This window comes from Euprymna scolopes, chromosome 1, assembly GCF_053919585.1.
Source record: "Euprymna scolopes isolate OS-2025 chromosome 1, ASM5391958v1, whole genome shotgun sequence".
Classification (NCBI taxonomy): domain Eukaryota; kingdom Metazoa; phylum Mollusca; class Cephalopoda; order Sepiida; family Sepiolidae; genus Euprymna; species Euprymna scolopes.
Genome location: NC_136482.1, coordinates 809,909 through 829,420, shown reverse-complemented (window position 1 = coordinate 829,420; position 19,512 = coordinate 809,909). Strand labels below are relative to the sequence as shown.

General features: G+C 32.0%; 1 protein-coding gene across 2 annotated transcripts in view; it reads right to left on the bottom strand.

Moving 5' to 3' along the window:
* Window positions 1-1,706: 1,706 nt before the first annotated feature.
* Window positions 1,707-19,512, bottom strand: part of LOC145285957 (putative helicase mov-10-B.1) — an 84,848-nt gene continuing 67,042 nt past the window's right edge. For both annotated transcript variants that reach the window (XM_080134899.1, XM_080135454.1), the window contains exons 14-17: window positions 15,561-15,794; window positions 6,253-6,432; window positions 4,053-4,141; window positions 1,707-2,550 (exon numbers count right to left, since the gene is read on the bottom strand). In XM_080134899.1, the coding sequence (XP_079991025.1) occupies window positions 2,445-2,550; window positions 4,053-4,141; window positions 6,253-6,432; window positions 15,561-15,794 (609 nt within the window). In that variant the 3' untranslated portion in view covers window positions 1,707-2,444. The remainder of the gene's footprint in view (window positions 2,551-4,052; window positions 4,142-6,252; window positions 6,433-15,560; window positions 15,795-19,512) is intronic.

The following is a 19,512-nucleotide window of genomic DNA, read 5'->3' as shown; positions in this document are numbered from 1 at the left end:
TTATTGACAATTACTATATTATCCAATTGACTACTGTACACTCTTTAACCCTCATCCTCGAGTGGTCTCTGGGCCTTCATAAGTGGTGATGCAAAAACAATAACAATGCCATAGCAATCGGTAGCTGAGAAGGTTTCTTGTAATTAAAGAATAAGCTTAGCGTTAGCAACATTGAATGTGACCATTTATGTCCTCATTTCACTACAAAGGGGAGGTCTTCCTGTAAGATTTCAGCTATTTCCTTAGATGTGCTCATTCATTTTTCTCTCGTATCATCAGTAGGGCTATGACAAGAGAATATTCTTTTCATTATTTTTACTCCCGAATATTTATCCGACAGTTAATCAAAATCTAAATGCATATAAGATTAAGATCTAAATAATGAAAAGAATATTCTTTTGTCACAGCTTTAGTCATCAGAAAATATATCTATCTTTTTTAATACTCTAGTAGCTCATGCTGGTTATGTGTGCACTTTTATGTCCAGAGCTAAACTCTTCTGAAATCAACTAATTGAAGGCCACTGATCAATGTTTGCTTGGTAACACATCTGCCACTGACGGAAAAATTAGCAAAATGGGCACACCCCTTTCTTTTTAGCGAAGTTCAACCAACCACTAGCATTGTATCTCTGAAACCATCGGGCATAGGTGATCATGTGACCACTCAAAATATCCGGAATTGCCACATTATAGTGGGTCAGTAATACATTATGATGTCCTAAAACTAATGATTTGCAATAAACTAATTTCAACATTTCAAACCTATTAATTGTCATGAGTAATCCCGGTATTGCCCTGACACTGTTTTACTACTGATTGTTCATGAAAATACCAAATATATCCTATATTTGCTTCTTTTAGGAAGTGGTCATTGTTCATCTGAAATTGTTTCTGAAGACATGAAACTGCATAGATAACCAGTATGAGCTACTCTAGGATAAGAAAAATTATTTTCATAACATAATTTCAAATACAGTTTGTACAAAGAAAAGTTAAACAATTCGGGTTTTCTATTGAATTTAAGAAAAACAAACATGTTTTTGGATGCATGATTTTCAACTCAATTCGATATTTGTTGCAAGGTTCAAGACAGTCTGTTCGGCCAGTCATAGGGAAAGTCTCTTTTTGCACTTTGCTCTTTTAGGGGGTTACCAGCTGTTTCGAAACCAGCAAGCAAAGTCTCTATCTTCTAAAACAAATGGTTTTATGATTTCGCGGTTTCTCCTCCTCTCCAGGTGAGATTACCATTTCCTCCTTTTCTCTTTTTCCCATAGACCTTTTTTTTCTCTCTTCTCTCTCCTAAACCCCTTTCCCTCTCTCATTCCAAAGAATTTTTTTACAAACTTCTTAGGGTGGTTTTTCAGTTGACGCTTGCCCCTCCCCTTTCGCACAGCAAAACAAAATCAAAACATTATTTAGTATTAACCAAGATGTTTTGACCTTTTTTCTTTTAAAATTTGTTAAAATTAGATTATTCTGTAAAAAGGAGGTTAAAAGTTTGTGTGTAATAAAGTTTGAAAACATTAAAAATATTTGATTCAAGAAATAAACAAGACAAAAATATCCCAAGTGAAACCACTTCTTCTAAATTTAAAGAAAAAAAAGCTGAATTTTTTTTTTTTTTTTTCTGAATTCCAAAAAGGTGAGATAACACTGAAAATCAAAGAACTCTCACCCAGGTAAAAAAATAAAATGATCCCTGTAAAAAATTTTTGCAATTTTTATTTTGAATAATAATTTTAAAATGTCAGTAAAAACAAAATATAGTTTTTATTCAAGTGAAGAATTTGCATCAGAATAAAAAATATTTATTTTTTAGTCATGTTTGCATGTCTGTACATAAAATTAAGTCTGTACTTTTCTCATTGAAAGTTTTCATCCAACAAAATAAATATTTTATTTTGCTGAATGTTGGTTGATGCTTTTAAGAAAAAAAATCTAATTCAAATTTTCACAAAATAATCTGTCCAGTTGGATTTATTTATTTTAAAATATTTTTATTTTTTTGACGTTACAGAACAAAAATGTCATATTCCAAAAATCATGTAAACTAATCGAAAAGCTTTTTATATAGAAAATCATTATGATTTTCAGCAATTAATACTATATTGTAGCCTTTATAAGACTGCTTTTATAATCTCGGTAGTTCAAATTTAGTTATATCCCTTTATTAAATATGATGTATAAAGACAGATCGTTCTTGCTCCAACATAAAATTTGATTTTCTTAGTTAAAAAAAAATCTACTTGATCAATTTACGTAGTTTTTGGAATATGAGATTTTCGTTCCGTGATGATTAATAAGATTGTTTTGTTAATTAGGTTAAATTCTGGATTTGTATTGGGATAAGAGTTATTTCCATTCACTGGATTAAGTGTCCCAATAGTGTTGGGACGAGGGGGATAAACAGGCACACGAGAAGAAATGACATCAATCACTGCATTAGCTTTTTTCTATTTTCATAGACTTAAAAAAATCTGTGAGGTCTTCCATGGCAGGTAAACTTTCGGCTTTGATGGCATTATTTTCAGCACAATAGGATATCAAACTGAAATTAAAAAAACAATAAAATAATTATATGGTAGTTGGCAAACAGATTAGTACAAGTTTTGGTTCTTATTAAGAATTCCCCCAAAAATCACATAAATAGTTCAAGTAGTTTTATTTTTATGAAGTAAATCATTTTAAAACAATTAATGCCCCCCCCCCCCCCGATTTTTGTCAAAAAGGCAAACGAAAGAATCACCCCTCTGATACTCATAAAATTAAAATTTTATTTAAAATTAAAATTACTTTATCAGTTCATGTGATTTTTGGAACCAAATGTTTTTACAGCAGCTATGAAAAATCTAAAATTCATTTAAATTTTAAAGTGGAATGAATAAGTTGGTGCAAAAAAAAATGTTTTTTGACATTCAACTTCATGTCAAAAAACATTTTTGCATCAACCTAATAATTGTAAAAATCCCTTGAAAGATAAATATTTGTTTTCTATTTTGTAAAGTCTTAAGATATTAATTTAAAAAAAAAATCTTGTTTTACAAAAAAGAAAAAAAAACTGCTTAATTATCTCTCCAAAGCGAGTTTAGTAACAAGAACAAACCTCCAGTAGATAAAAACAAATGCAATGGCATCACATAAGGTTTCTATGAAAAGCAAAAATGTCAAAAATTCAATTTTATTTGAAAAATTTGTAGAGAAATTGAAACATATCTTAATTTCTGTATTTTTGAAGATTAAAAAAAAAAATGAAATTAAATAATCCTATTTTCTTGTAATAAAAAGGAAATGCTTATTTAATTAGAATTTCTTTTTTTTTTTTTTTTTTTTTTTTTTATACATTGACTCAATTTATTCATAGATGTGTTGTAACGATAAATTCTTTTTCAATAAAAGTAAAAGTGCATTTTTAGTGTGAAAATTCAACTAAATTGACTAATTGCAATGATAATTTATTCATTTAAAAAATAACCTAAAACAATTCATTAATAATTAAATAGAATATGGTTGTGGGATACAAATCCTGTCTTTTTAATGTTACCCATCTGTACTTTTTGCAAGGCCATTTAATTTCATTTTATTTAATAAAGACGTTTAATTTCTTTATCACGACACCACTCAATTTGAAAATAATTAAAAAAAAAATTTTTTTTTTTTTTTTTTTTTTTTTAATATATATATATAGGTGTGCAGTGAATATTCAAAAAAAGCTCAATGGTGTGCCACCATGTACAAAAGGTTGGGAATCACTGTTATCCAGGTTCTCAGATACTGGAAAGTTTTCTACTCCGATAGCTTCTTTTCTTGAACTGCTAGCATTTGGAATTCCCTCCCTGCTCCCCTCATCCATATGCAAGAATTTAAATGTAATGTGAACAAACATCTTGTTGCACAACTCCCCACTTACAATCGCCTTAGAAATCTGACCTCTAACTCGCTGTAGCCCCTACCATCTCTGTGATAATGTATCTTGTTTTGGATGAAAAAAAAATAAATAAATAAATTCTAACCAGAAATAATGAAATAAGAGAAAATAAAACCAAAACTCACCTGGCCCAATTAGGGTCGTTATAAAGAGGCTTTGCATTTCCAATAACAATAAGAAGGGCTTTTGGACGACTCACCGCAACATTGAAACGCTACAACAAACAAAAAAATGATATTAAACTTTATAAACTAATTGACTATTTTTCTTTGACAAAGGTTTAAAAATAGATTTATCATAATGCCTAAGTGTGATCTTATTTGAGGTTGAAAGTCTAACAATGAACTTATCTGAGGTCGAAGGTTTAAAGATAGATTTATAATCCAAAGTTATCTCCCCTTGTTTTTTCAAGATAACAAAAAGAGATTGTCTTGCTCACGAACTCATATTTAGTTTTATTTTCTTAGTTAAAAAATAAAACTACTTGATCAAATTACGTAATTTTTGGAATATGAAATCCTTGTTGCATGATGGATACGTACATCATTAAGATTTTTCTGTATTTTCTATACTTTAATTTTTTTAGATTCAACCGTAGACTTGTACCAAAAAAATAAAGGACTTTCAATAATTTATTTTCAACAACTCGTAGTACACAATGCTTAAAGCTTTTCATACACTCATAGATACCATACAGATTTCTTTTTGATCTTACAAGATCTATATAGAAATCAGTTTTCTCTTCTTGTTCGTTGTCCTATTTTGATAATTAGGGTGCTACACAAGTGTCCCTTCATCACGCAGTCTGATCAAAAGGGTCAACATCAGTCAGGTTGCATGAAGTCATTACAGGAGGAAACATTAAGTAGAAAAAAAAACTAAAAGGATAAGAGATTTTTTCATAATTTATTTTCAAACATTGTCTCATAGTACTTGTACAGTAGGGTGGGATGAAAATTTTTTTTCTTGTTAGAAAGTTATTAGCACGTGTAATCTATAATATAAATCTCACCTGTCTGTTTAAATGTGTTGTGTGTATGTAGGTTTGTATGCCTGCCTAAAACTTTCGACAGAGGTGACGGATTTTCTCGACCCTTCAGACGACAAATATCGCAAAATTGGCTAAAAATATTAATTCCTTCACTCTCAGCTGGGTACTTTTCTACACAAAAGGGGCCAATATTTTCGAAAGTTATCCCCTCTTTTCAATCGATTAGCCTTAATTTAAACCTTTGCCATTTCCAGTTTGGCAATGACGTCACTTTTTTTTTTTAATGTTATTTTCCTCCTTTGTGGTACAGGTTCGAGCCTGCCTGCCTACTACCACTTTTTTTTTTTGCTTAACACACACCTTCAAACACCCAAGCAACGCCGGGCACCCAGGCTAGTTAGCAATAATATTAAGTTTGGCTGTAAAATATTTTTGCTTAGAGGTCGCAACCTTTAGTTATATATTTTTACATAGATACATATATAATTATGTATTACATGATTTCTTACCATATGTATGTATCAACAATAACAATAATACCTTCTCATCCCAATGTTAAGACTGGTTTTACATACTGACAATGATAAAACGGACTGAAAACAAAAATCAATGGCTTCATATCAAAGTTGGGATCCTAAACATAAATCAATTATCCAAAACAATTGCATAATGAAGCTTAGAAATATTTTAGTTTGCATTTTTTCACTCCATCACGCAGTCCGATAAAAAGAGTTAACATCAGTCAGCTTGCATGCAATCATTACATAGGTGTATAGGAAACGAATTAAGTATAAGAACTAAAGGGATAAAAGATTTTTTTTTTAATTTATTTTTTAACATCGTCCCCACAGTACATGTACAGCATAATCGTGTTGAAACACAGGTTCTCGTTAGATCACTGAAATTAAGCAACATGGAGCCTGGTTAATATCAGCTGAGTGACCATTTGAGAATGCTAGGTGCTGTATGTCATTTTCTTATGACTGGAATATACATGGAGCTGAGGATCATTTGTGAATTTCATATTCCCTTTGGAGGAAGCCGAGATAATTCACCCAGGTTAATACTACACTAGGTACCTGTAAGTAAATGCTGCTTAAAATGTTTCAAAGGTAAAATTGTATAAACCAAGTCTATATCAGGTAAGTAGATATATCATTTAAATAAAGGGTTACAATAATTTTTTAGTGGATTTAAAAAGAAAAATTTTTTATTTAAGATTACATAATCACATAAAAAATTGTTTGAAGTATGTAGAGAAAGAAATAGAAAAAGAGTGAGAGAAAAAGAAAGAAAGAGAGGGAGATCAAAAATTTGAAAAAGGAGAGAGATACCTTTCTGTTGGTGAGAAAGCCCAAGAGGGAACTCTTATAAACATCTTCTGTATCACCCGGGTTGCTGCGTACAGTAGAAATAATGATTACCATTCGTTCATCCCCAAGGAACTTTTCCACAGAATTAACTTTAATACCTTTTATTTGCTTCTTCTGCAATAAGATGTTAATTTTTTGTACCTGAAACAAACAAATTAGACATTTATTTGTGCTCTGGCACGATATGAGTGGACACACGAAAACAATAGAGAAGTTTTTAAATCAACAAAAAATAGAAGTTGCAAAAAAAAAAAAAAAAAAAAAAAAGCACTTGTCAAATTACAACTTTAAACAATTTTTTTTTTTTTTTCACCCCAAACAAGGCACGGTGCCACTAAGTCATAAGGAGCTACAAACAGGGATACTATGCAGGGAGTTGGGCAGCAAGATGTTTATTTACATTACACTTGAACTTCTGACTGTCAGTATAGTCAGAGAAACGGGAGTGGGAGAGACTTCTAAAGTCTAGCAGTTTGAGGGAAGAAGTTCTTTAAGTAGAAAGCATCTAGGGATCTCTAGTGCAGGAGTTGGATTTTGCTGTTTATCTGGAGTAATTACTTTGAGGGAGTGCTAGTGCTTTGAGTTTGTCTAAGCACTTACCATTAAAGTACTTGTAAAACAGATACAGGGATGCAACATTTCAGTGATTGGACAGAGATTGGAGTTTGGCGGACAGAGTGGGACCTATTAGGTTGGTGACTTTTTTTTAACCCTATCTAAGAGTGAGAGACCAGTGGCAGATGCACCAGCCCAGATGTGACAATAATATTCCATGCATGGGCAAATAGTGGGTTTTTAGAGACACTCGGTACTTTTAGGTGTTGTGAGTAACCTAGCACAGTAGAAAGAACCTACTTTCCTCGCAGCAGCCTTAGCGATTACCTCAATGTATTTGTTCAAATTCATATTCCCTGTGAACATTTACCCGAAAAATTTGAATGAAAATTTTCAGGTAGTGTATCATAGCCATTTTAATTAAGTATTTTTCAAATTAAAAAGTGAAATTTAGGATTTTCTTCATTTTTAATATTCTTTATTAAATACAGAAAAACATGTTCATCATAAACAAAGTTTATTTTTTTAAATCAGGTAAACATTTTCTTTGGCTAATTGAAAAGTAACTTCTGCAGCATTGGCTGTTCAAAAGATGAACTTTATAATTTATTTTAAAATCTTCCCTTTCAGTGTTCTTTTGCCCCCACGACGTGAACACCCTCGACAGACCCGACAAGCTGCAAAATCCCACCCCCACACTGTAGAGATCCCTAGATGTAAAAGATCTTTCTACTCCAGTAGTTTCTTCCCCAGAACTGCTAGACTTTGGAATTCCATTCCAGGTCACTGCTTCCCCAACTGTACTGACATGCATAAGTTCAAGTGCAACGTGAACCAACATCTTGCTGCCCAAATCCCTACATAGTACCCCAGTAGATGTTTCCCCTGATAGTAGTCCCCTACACCAAAGTGGCAATGTGCCTTGTTTGGGGTGAAAATGTAATAAATAAAAAAATTAAAAAAAAAAAATGAATCTGTCAGTATATATTAGATTTCTGGAAAATAATAAAACCCTTGAGGCAAAATTGTAAATTAAAGTGTGAAAAAAAGCGTGCGGTATTAACCATTGCACCACCACGACATACGAACGGCAACGCGTTTGAATTTATTTAATTACTTAGATTTGGCAGGTGCACGCTTTAATGACTTAATGAGGTCAACTGTTGACTGCGGAGTAGCATTTCATTTACTGCAGACACGGGGGTAGGGGAAAACTGGAAAATGCAGCCAGAATTAATTATAGGAAAAGGCTTAATCCACATGCGGCGAGCGAAAACTGTTGAATATTTATCTTCCCGAAGTCGAGCAAATTAAATAGACAGGCGAGCTACGTTGACAACTGTGAGATATTACAATTTACATGTGATATAAAAAATTTTAAAAAGTTGTTAGGCGAGCGACCGCTTCTCTGAAAAAAGCCTTTTGTAGACATACAGAAAAAGCGAACACACATACATACATTTTCGTTTTTATATTTGTAGATGACCTCCCTGATAAAATTGTCTCTGAGATGGGTATATTTGCTGATGACACCACGCTCTATAACAGATACGAGGGGAAAAATGAACAAATACCTAAAGAAATGACTGAAATCTTAGAGAAAGATCTCCACTTTGTAGTGGAATGGGTACATAAATAGATGGTCACATTCAATGTTGCCAAGATTAAGCTTCTTTTCTTCAATAACCACAAGAAATCTTCTTAAACACTGATAGCCCTGGCCAATGATACTCTACCTGAAAGCTCTTTATTCAAACTTCTCTGCTTAATATTTACAGGGAACATGAGTTGGAACAAATACATTGAGGGTATTGCCAAAGCTGCTATGAAGAAAGTGGGTTCTCTCTACCATGCTAGAAAGTTACTTACGTCTTAGAGTATCCTGTATCTCTACAAGGCCACCATTCACCAATGCATGGAGTATTGTTGCCACATTTTTTTTTTTTTTTAATTACATTTTCACCCCAAACAAGGCACATTGCCACTTTGTTGTAGGGGGCTACTATCAGGGACATAGGCATCAGGGGTACTGTATAGGGAGTTGGGCAGCAAGATGTCGGTTCACGTTACACTTGAACTTCTGCATGTCAGTACAGTTGGGGAAGCAGGGACCCGGAAGGGAATTCCAAAGTCTAGCTGTCCTGGGGAAGAAACTACTGGAGTAGAAGGCTCTCTTACATCTAGGGCTCTCTACTGTGTAGGGGTGGGATCTAGTTGTTTATCGGGGGTATTTACGTCGAGGGGATACAAGTGCTTGCAGTTTGTCAGAGCATTCACCGTTAAAGTACTTGTAGAACAGGCAAAGGAATGTAACGTTTTGTCGATGGGACAGAGGCTGAAGCTTAGATGACAGTTCAGGACCTATCAGATTGGCGACTCTTTTGAACCTTGTTTAGGAGTGAGAGGCTAGTAGCAGATGCACCAGTCCAAATGTGACAACAATACTCCATACATAGGTGAATGGTGGCCTTATAGAGGTACAGGATACTTTCAGGCTTAGTAGCTTTCTAGCACGGTAAAGAGAACCTACCTTCTTCGCAACGGTCCTGGCAATACTCTCAATGTAATTGTTCCAACTCATGTTTCCTGTGAGCGTTAGGCCGAGGAGTTTAAAAGATGTACTTTCAGATAAAGAGTCTTTGGCCATTGCTATTGGTGGTAGAGAAGGTTTCTTGTAATTATTGAAGGAAACGAGTTTAGTCTTGACCATCCATTTATGTCCCCATTCCATTACAGATTGGAGGTCATCCTCTAGTGTTTTGGCCATTTCTTTAGATATGTGTTCATTTGGTTTCCTGTCGTCTCTGTTATAGAGAGTGGTGTCGTCAGCATATATACCCATCTCACAAACAATTTTGTCAAGGAGGTCATTTATGAATATTAGGAATAATAGAGGTTCAAGGATAGACCCCTGAGGCACTCCCGCATTTATATCATTTTGTTTAGATGTATGATCATCAAGGACAACCTGAATTTTTCTCTTATCTAAGAAGGATTTAATTATGTTAAGTATTCTTCCAGTGATACTGTATGATCTGATTTTCCTGAGAAGACTTTCATGCCATACCCTGTCAAAAGCCTTAGATATATCTAGAGCTACCGCTCTACCCTCCCCCGCTTTGTTCAGTGACTGGTATATACGTTCTGAGATTACAGTTAGGATGTCTGCTGTGGAACGGGCTTGCCTAAATCCATATTGTTGGTCAGTCAGAAGTTTAGCATCTGTAAGCCTTTAGACTTAACATGCAACATAACATTAGCTACTTTTATTTTCTCTACCGCTCTCCCTCAACCCAGAACTGTACCCTAATGTTTCTGACAGCATAGATACAGCACTTTCCCTCGATACTAACGCACAAGTGCATGTATTTGGTGACTTCAATGTTCACCACAGCAACTGGCTTGGATTTTGTACTCACACAGACGCAGCCGGTACCACAACACATAACTTCCCTATATTTTATTCCCTATCACAGATGGCTACGTTTCCAACCCGTTTCCCAGACCAACAATCGAGAGATTCACTAATCCTATGAGATATAACCGTTAGCACATCTGCTGTAGATCTAGCAGAACAGAAACCATATTGTATGTCACTAAGAAGGTTATTTTTGCTGAGGTGGTTGACTACTTCTCTAACAGATTCTAGCAACTTACTCATGTTGCACAGGAGACTTATAAGTCTGTATTAAGAGGGAGAGGAGTGACCACCTGAATTCTTAAATACAGGGCATACTGATGAGGTTTTCCAATGTGCTAGGAAGCAATTCTCCTAAAGACAACATTTAAACAGCTTTGTAAGTATGGGAGGTAGTTCTGGTTGAAGGGGTTAGTCGGAAAGGGTAGAATTAGCTGCAAAGTTCTTGGCAAAGAGTTTGGCTTTTTCTGATGCTGATAAGATGACCTCAGGTTCATTGAGATGGTTGGGATAGAGCACACGCTTCTGTTCATATGTGCCGCAACAACTTAGTTGTTGTGGCATACCTCATACATCAAAATTGACGGGTGTATAATAAAAAAATGTGTAAACATTTCCACAGAAATAATGAATATTGAATATAACATTAATTTCTATATGTAATAAATCAAAATATGGAAATGAAAATGAATGTTAACTTAGTTTAAAAAATATGGATTTTTCACACATAATAAATTAAAATATGGAAATGAAAATGAATGTTAACTTAGTTTAAAAAATATGGATTTTTCACACATAATAAAATAAAATAAAATTAAACTACATAAGACAAATCCATTAAATGATATTGCGAAAAAAATTATATTTAAAGTAGCAGATTTTTTTTTTCAAAAAACATGTTTATTTGCAGAGACATTTTCATAGAAATTAATTTTAAGATATTAAGTAGATGACACAAGGATTGTAATAGATTAAGTAAAGGAGACGTAATATAAGCACAGTTTTTAGATTTAATAAAAAGGAACATAATTGAACGTTTTTTTTGTTTTGTTTTGGTTTTTTTTACATAGGAGTCATCACTTATCAAGGCCCAGAGGCCACTTGAGGATAAGGATTAAAGAGTGCACAGTAGTCAACGGGACAATATGGTAGTAATCATTAATAGTAGAAATTTGGTAAATCGGATTATTTAAGGGGAACGGCTCATCAAGAACTTGTTTACGTTGGACTTGAAGACGACCATATTGTAGCTGGAAAGCAGGTGTGCAGTTCTAAAAAAGAAGCTTTAGGCACAGATTAAGAGTGGGGGAAATTCTTGATTGTGTTTTCAGCTACATGAGTGTTTCTTGTGAAAGTTTGGCGGGGGGGGGGGGGCATAGATTGGAGCTCAGACGAGCATTTGCCATGAAAATAACGATAAAGCAGAAACAGGCTCGTAACATCTCTTCTGTGAGAAAGCAGTTGCACGGAAGAGAAAAGGATTGTAAAATTAACTAACACTGTCTACTTCCTGTGATATTCAAAACAGGAAGTGACTCAGAAAAACCGGTAATGCTATGGTACATCTTTTGCAGAGTCCCATGGGACGGTTAAAAAAAAACCCTCCTCAAAACGTATATTTAAATTTACATTGATGTTTAGATTATAGTCTGTTAACGTACTTCCTAAATTCTGGCATAGCGCTACCAGAATCGGTTACAAGGCAAATCGGTTCCTTCATTTTTATTATACTTCAGTAATTCTATTGTGAAGCGATTTATTGAAAAATATACAATAAAAATTAACAAAATTATACAGATAAAAATGACACAATTTGCTTTTATTTGCAATTTTAATAACTAAATTTAAAAAATAAGTTTTATTTTTATAATTTCACTAGCTAGACCCGTTAATTGGAGTTGCCCTGTGGAAGCATGACAGATCCAGAACAGAATCACTATAGCCCTCCTCCCCTCTGAAAACAAATGAAACTACGGTTGTTGTAGGAGACCATTGCCATCATTGGAAATTAACAGAAACTGGCGGCATTGGCCCAAATTAAATAATCTGGCTTCCACTGTTGGGCATTTTTTTCCAGTGGCAGCTAGTGGAAGCCAATGTCTATGATAGTCAGTACTGTTGATTACTGGTTTGGAGCGGTAACCTGCAGGCACTGGCTGATTATAAAGAAAGTATTGAATAACTCTTTAGATTGAGCAAAAACAGAGGAAGATAACTGCTTTCTACCACTGACAGCATTTTTCTTCTCGATATACTGCAATCAATTTTTCTTCTCGATACACTGCAATCAATTTTTTTTTATAAAAGTTGCTCTAGCAACTCCACAGAAAGTAACAGTGGTAAGAAAACAAATATATAACAAGCTGCACGTGTGTTGTCCTGCTCTGGTGCTGCATGTGAGATGACCCACAAAAATAGTGAAGTAATGATGAATGTGAGAAGTGTGAAGGGCCAACATTGTCTTCACATTTTCGCCAAGTTTCAGAAAAATCTAATGCATGGGGCAAAAGTTAAGGGGTAAATAGTGTCATTTTTTGCAATTTTGGGGCATTTGTGACCTCGTTTTGAACTACTGGGAACGCCGAATCCCAATGAAAATGGACAAATGGTGCAATTTCACGCCTTAAGACATTTATATTTGAATTCAGCAACATGGAAAACAACTATATAGACATATATATCAAGTTTTTGAGTAATATGAAAAAAAGCTCCAAAAAGGCATGTTTTTTTAGCCCTAAAAGTCCCAGAGGGATGCGAACCAAAATTTTGCCAAGGTCACCCATACTGAATTTATATTAAGAACAATGTCCTCCACATTTTGTCCAAGTTCCAGGAAAATCTAATGGATGAATCAAATGCTATGGGGGCAAAAAGTGTCATTTTTGGCCATTTTGGAGCATTTTTGACTTCTTTTGAGCCCCTAGAGATGCTGAATCCCAGTGTAAATTGATAACAGTATAGTTTCAGGCCTTAACACATGTATATTTGAGTTGACTACCGTGAAAAACCACTATATAGTTAGACATATCAAGTTTTTGTTGAGAAATATGAAAAAAGAGCCATAAAACGGAGCATTTTTAGCACTGAAAGTCCTTGGGGGACGCGAATCAGAATTTTGCCAGGGTCACCCACACTGAATTTATATTAAGAAGAATTGGCTCAACATTTTGGCCAAGTTTTAGCAAAAGTTAAATCAAATTTGTATGTGTCATCTGTTGTTGCAAACCTACGATACTTTGGTCCAGATGGGAATTTCAGCAATCCTCTTATTATATAGGAGATAAACATATTTCTTGTAAAATTTAAAATAAAAAAGATTAGTTATTGATATTGTTTGGATTCATCAGACTACTGTTCTCATCTTGAGTGTGATTTTCAAAGGTTCAATCCTCAGTGTGGGCGACTGAAAAATACAATTGCAAATTACTTAGGACCTTTATCGAGTCATAACAGATGGAACAAGAGCACGCTACAACCGTGAAGTAAATAAAGGGTTCTGCTTGAAATTGCGTCCAAATTCTCGAGTTCGACCGAAACATTCCAAAGTTTGACAAGATACTCCTGAAGAAGGTTGGCAGTTACATCGACCAAAATGTTATGAAAATCACACTCAAGATGAATCCAAATAATACAAAAACAGTTTTCATTTTAAAAGTAAAGTTTTTATTTGAATTTATATAACAAATATATGTTTGTGAAAGTATAAAAATAAAATTATTGAAATCAAAATAAAATTTCAAACATAAACAAAAAAAATGTATCCAATCTATTATATCTATAAAAGTGAAATTGTCTGTGTGTACACTTCCCTACCAAACTACTCTGTCAATTTTCAGTCTACAGACTCGAGATTTGACATAAAAGGTATTGAGATTCGAGAAAATCATTTTAATTGGTTTTCAGCCAGAAATTTGGCTGTCAAGGGATCAAAGTTCAATGATTTGACCTTTGAAAACTCTACCAAACTCCTCTGCCAATTTTGGGTCTAGACACTTGAAATTTTACATGTAGGTTACTTGGGCATGAATCAAACTTTTTAATTTGATTTGAGCCCAAAACAATAAATGTTAAGAGGTCAAAATTGGGGTCAAAGTTAAAAAAATCTTTACCTCTGCAGTTTCTACCAAATTACTCAGCCAATTTTAGGTCTAAACATTTGAAATTTTAGATAAAGGGTATTCAAACATGCAACAAGCTTTTTAATCAGTTTTTGGGTGAAAATTTGGCTTCCAAGAGGTAACAGTTGAAAGAATTGACCGTTGCAGAGTTTACCAAACTCCTCCGCCAATTTTGGATCTAAACAGATGTAGGTTACCTGGACATGAGTCAAAATTTTTAATATATATATATATATATATATATATATATATATATATATATATACATATGCACATGAAGTTATGAACAATACATAGGCCCTGAGAAAAGCCGGGCTGAACTGCTAATACATAATATTCCAAAAATAATTTTTTTAAATTTTAAAGTGTTTTTAACAATTTTTAAACAAAAAAAAAAGAAAACAAAAAATTAAACTAATTTCAATAATTTTTAATTAAAATAACAATCAAAAAACTTTCCATGATTATTAAATAAAAAAAGAACGATTGGAAAAACAAAATAAAGAAAACATAGAAAAGAGTACATGCACAGGAGAGACAGAAATATGAGAGAAAAAAAAGTGATGGAATTGAATTGCCTTCCAGTAGCGCTATGCCAAAAATTAGGAAGTATGTTAGTAAGCTATAACCAATGTTTTATACAGGACTTGCATCCTCCTCCACTGATCAAGTGCATGGTAATTATCAATCAATAATGACAATGTCCCGAACTGTAAGCAAAGCTTCAGTCTCTGTCTCATCAATGAAATGTTGCATCCCTCTGCCTGTTTTACAAATATTTTAATGGTAGATGCTGTGACGACCCCCCCCCCTTGTGCACCCCTCTCGACATAAATATCTCAGACAAATCCGACAAGAAGCAAAATCCCACCCCTATACAGTAGAGATTCTCAGATGCTAGAAAGCCTTCTACTCTAATAGCTTTTTCCCCAGAATTGGTAGACTTTGGAATTCCCTTCCGGATTCCTGCTTCCCTGACTGTACTGGCATGCAGAAGTTCAAGTGTAATGTAAACAGACATCTTGCTATTCAACCCCCTACATAGTGTCGCTGCAATTATGTCCCAGATAGTAGCCCCCTATATCAAAGTAGTACTGTGCCTTGTTTGAGGTGAAAATGAAATTAAAAAAAAAAAAATGAATTCTAAAAATGACAAGGAAAAAAAAAGCCAATTTTACCTGCTTACAATAAGGAGTGATCACTCCTATTTCAGATGGTGATATTCTGTAACTTTGTTTAAGTTGCATAATGTAGTCAACCACTACATTCGCTTCTTCTGTATTGAAATAAGATGGGCTCTTTCCTTCCCTCTGTTCTTGGCCAACAACAGAATGCATAAGAAGTGGGAAGTTCTTTTTCGGAAGTGTCTCCCATTTACAAAACTGAGATACTGTTTGCATATCTGCACCAACCTGTAAAAAATAAAAATATATATTTCTTTATTAAAAATTTGAAAACGAAAATAATGTAAATTTCTATAAAAAGAAGTTTAAGATATATTTAAAAAAAAAAAAAGAAAAAAAAAAAAAGGTTTTAATCATTTATATATGAAAAAAACTAAACATTCTCTACTCTATAATAAAGAGCAATATGTATCTAAAAATGTTAACGTATCTTTAAGGAAGGTTGGTGCAAAAATAGTTTTTTGACGTTCAACTTCAAAAGATCATAACTCCTTTCATAATAAACTTTATTAATCGAAATAAGAATCATTAGAATCGACACATTTTTGCCGAGAAACAAGTTTATTTATCCCATTAGCAAAGAAGTCCGGAGTTCTCGAAGCGATGAAGTCATTGAAGGCTGATTCGGCATCATCTCGGCTTTCGAAGCATTTTTTGCGCAGGAAGTTGTCGAGATGCTTGAAAAAGTGATAATCAGTGGGCGAGAGGTCTGATGAATTTGGCAGATGAGGCTGACTCTCAAAGCCCAATTTGTTCAGCTTCTGCAGAGTTAGTTAAGCAACATGTGGGCGAATGTTGTCATAGAAGAGCACTGGTCCCTTCATATTGACCAAACTCGGGCACATACATTGGAGCTTCTGGTGCATTTCATCAATTTGTCGGCAGTACTTCTGCCATAATTGTTTCGCCCAGATTCAAGAAGCTGTAATGGATGAGACTGGCTGCAGACCACCAAACAATCACCATAACCTTTTTTTTATGCATTTTCGGCTTCGGGAAGTGTTGTGGAACTTCTCCGGCATCTAGCCACTGCCAAATATTGCCGGTTGTCATAGAAGATCCGCTTCTCATCACATGTCACAATCTGCTTGAGAAATGGGTGGTTTTTGTTGTACAAAAGGAGCGTAGAAGACACTTTAAAACAATTATTTTTTTTATCGTTCAATTCATGTGACACCCATTTATTCAACTTTTTTAACTTCCCTATTTGCTTTAAATTGCGAACAACTGTTGAGTGGTTGACCTCGAGTTCAACAGCAACTTCTCGTGTGGCTTTGCAAGGATCGGCTTCAATTAAGGTTTTCAGATATTTGTTTTCAACTGCAGTTGGTCAGCCGCAACTGTCTTCATCTCCGAGGCTCTCATCACCATTGTGCAATTTCTTGAACCACATGTTCGTTAGTGGTTTCTGGGCCAAACACATCATTCATATCACAAACTGTCTTGGCAGCTTTTCAGCCTAGTTTAAATTGGAACAAGAAAATCGTGCGGATTTGAATTTTGTCCATACTGTCGAAAAGTCTGCAAAAAAATGAATGAAGAGATTAAGAACGGTAACGAATAACACAATTCGATAGAGCGGAAAACGTGCTTCAAAATGATATAGAACAGAGCTATATATATATATCAATGAATTAAAAAAAAGTAATGTGAGAAAACGATATTGTTTTTGCACCAACCTAATATACTTAAAGATACGTTAAAATGTTTATATAATGTATATATAATAGGTTAAGATAACACGTTAAGTTACATAAGAACATTATCAATCAATAAGAGAAAGAGGAATAAGGGAGAAACCTCTTTAAGTAATGACATTTCAGAATTAAATGCTTCTTATCAGAAGGGGAGAAAAAACCAGTATTTTACAACACTGACCTTGAAAACATTCAGATAAGACATACAAAAAAATTTTGGAGATTAGAATTGGAAAAAAAACTTTTTAGGGGGATGGGATATGATAGGGATAAAAGATAGAAGGAACAGAAAAACAATAAAGGAATATACTAAACAATATATAAGAAAATTAAATACTAAAAAACTTTTTTAATATATAAAATTTCCAAATTTTTCTACATTTTTTATCATACTTTTTACTATATTTTTTATCATACTTTTTTCTACATTTTTTATCATACTTTTTTCTACATTTTTTATCATACTTTTTTATACATTTTTATAATACTTTTTCTACATTTTTTATCATACTTTTTTATACATTTTTTATCATACTTTTTTATACATTTTTTATCATACTTTTTTATACATTTTTTATCATACTTTTTTCTACATTTTTTATCCTACTTTTTTCTACATTTTTTATAATACTTTTTTCTGCATTTTTTATCATACTTTTTTCTACATTTTTTATAATACTTTTTTCTGCATTTTTTATCATACTTTTTTCTACATTTTTTATCATACTTTTTTATACATTTTTTATCATACTTTTTTCTACATTTTTTATCATACTTTTTTATACATTTTTTATCATACTTTTTTATACATTTTTTATCATACATTTTTATACATTTTTTATCATACTTTTTTATACATTTTTTATCATACTTTTTTATACATTTTTTATCATACTTTTTTATACATTTTTTATCATACTTTTTTATACATTTTTTATCAATACTTTTTTATACATTTTTTATCATACTTTTTTATACATTTTTTATCATACTTTTTTCTACATTTTTTATCATACTTTTTTCTACATTTTTTATCATACTTTTTTATACATTTTTTATCATACTTTTTTATACATTTTTTATCATACTTTTTTATACATTTTTTATCATACTTTTTTATACATTTTTTATCATACTTTTTTCTACATTTTTTATCATACTTTTTTCTACATTTTTTATCATACTTTTTTATACATTTTTTATCATACTTTTTTATACATTTTTTATCATACTTTTTTCTACATTTTTTATCATACTTTTTTATATATTTTTTATCATACTTTTTTCTACATTTTTTATCATACTTTTTTATACATCTTTTATCATACTTTTTTATACATTTTTTATCATACTTTTTTCTATATTTTTATCATACTTTTTTCTACATTTTTTATCATACTTTTTTCTACATTTTTTATCATACTTTTTTATACATTTTTTATCATACTTTTTTCTACATTTTTTATCATACTTTTTTCTACATTTTTTATCATACTTTTTTATACATTTTTTATCATACTTTTTTCTACATTTTTTATCGTACTTTTTTCTACATTTTTTATCATACTTTTTTATACATTTTTTATCATACTTTTTTCTACATTTTTTATCATACTTTTTTCTACATTTTTTATCATACTTTTTTATACATTTTTTATCATACTTTTTTATACATTTTTTATCATACTTTTTTCTACATTTTTTATCATACTTTTTTATATATTTTTTATCATACTTTTTTCTACATTTTTTATCATACTTTTTTATACATCTTTTATCATACTTTTTTATACATTTTTTATCATACTTTTTTCTATATTTTTATCATACTTTTTTCTACATTTTTTATCATACTTTTTTCTACATTTTTTATCATACTTTTTTATACATTTTTTATCATACTTTTTTCTACATTTTTTATCATACTTTTTTCTACATTTTTTATCATACTTTTTTCTACATTTTTTATCATACTTTTTTCTACATTTTTTATCGTACTTTTTTCTACATTTTTTATCATACTTTTTACTATATTTTTTATCATACTTTTTTCTACATTTTTTATCATACTTTTTTATACATTTTTATCATACTTTTTTCTACATTTTTTATCATACTTTTTTCTACATTTTTTATCATACTTTTTTCTATATTTTTTATCATACTTTTTTATACATTTTTTATCATACTTTTTTATACATTTTTTATCATACTTTTTTATACATTTTTTATCATACTTTTTTATACAT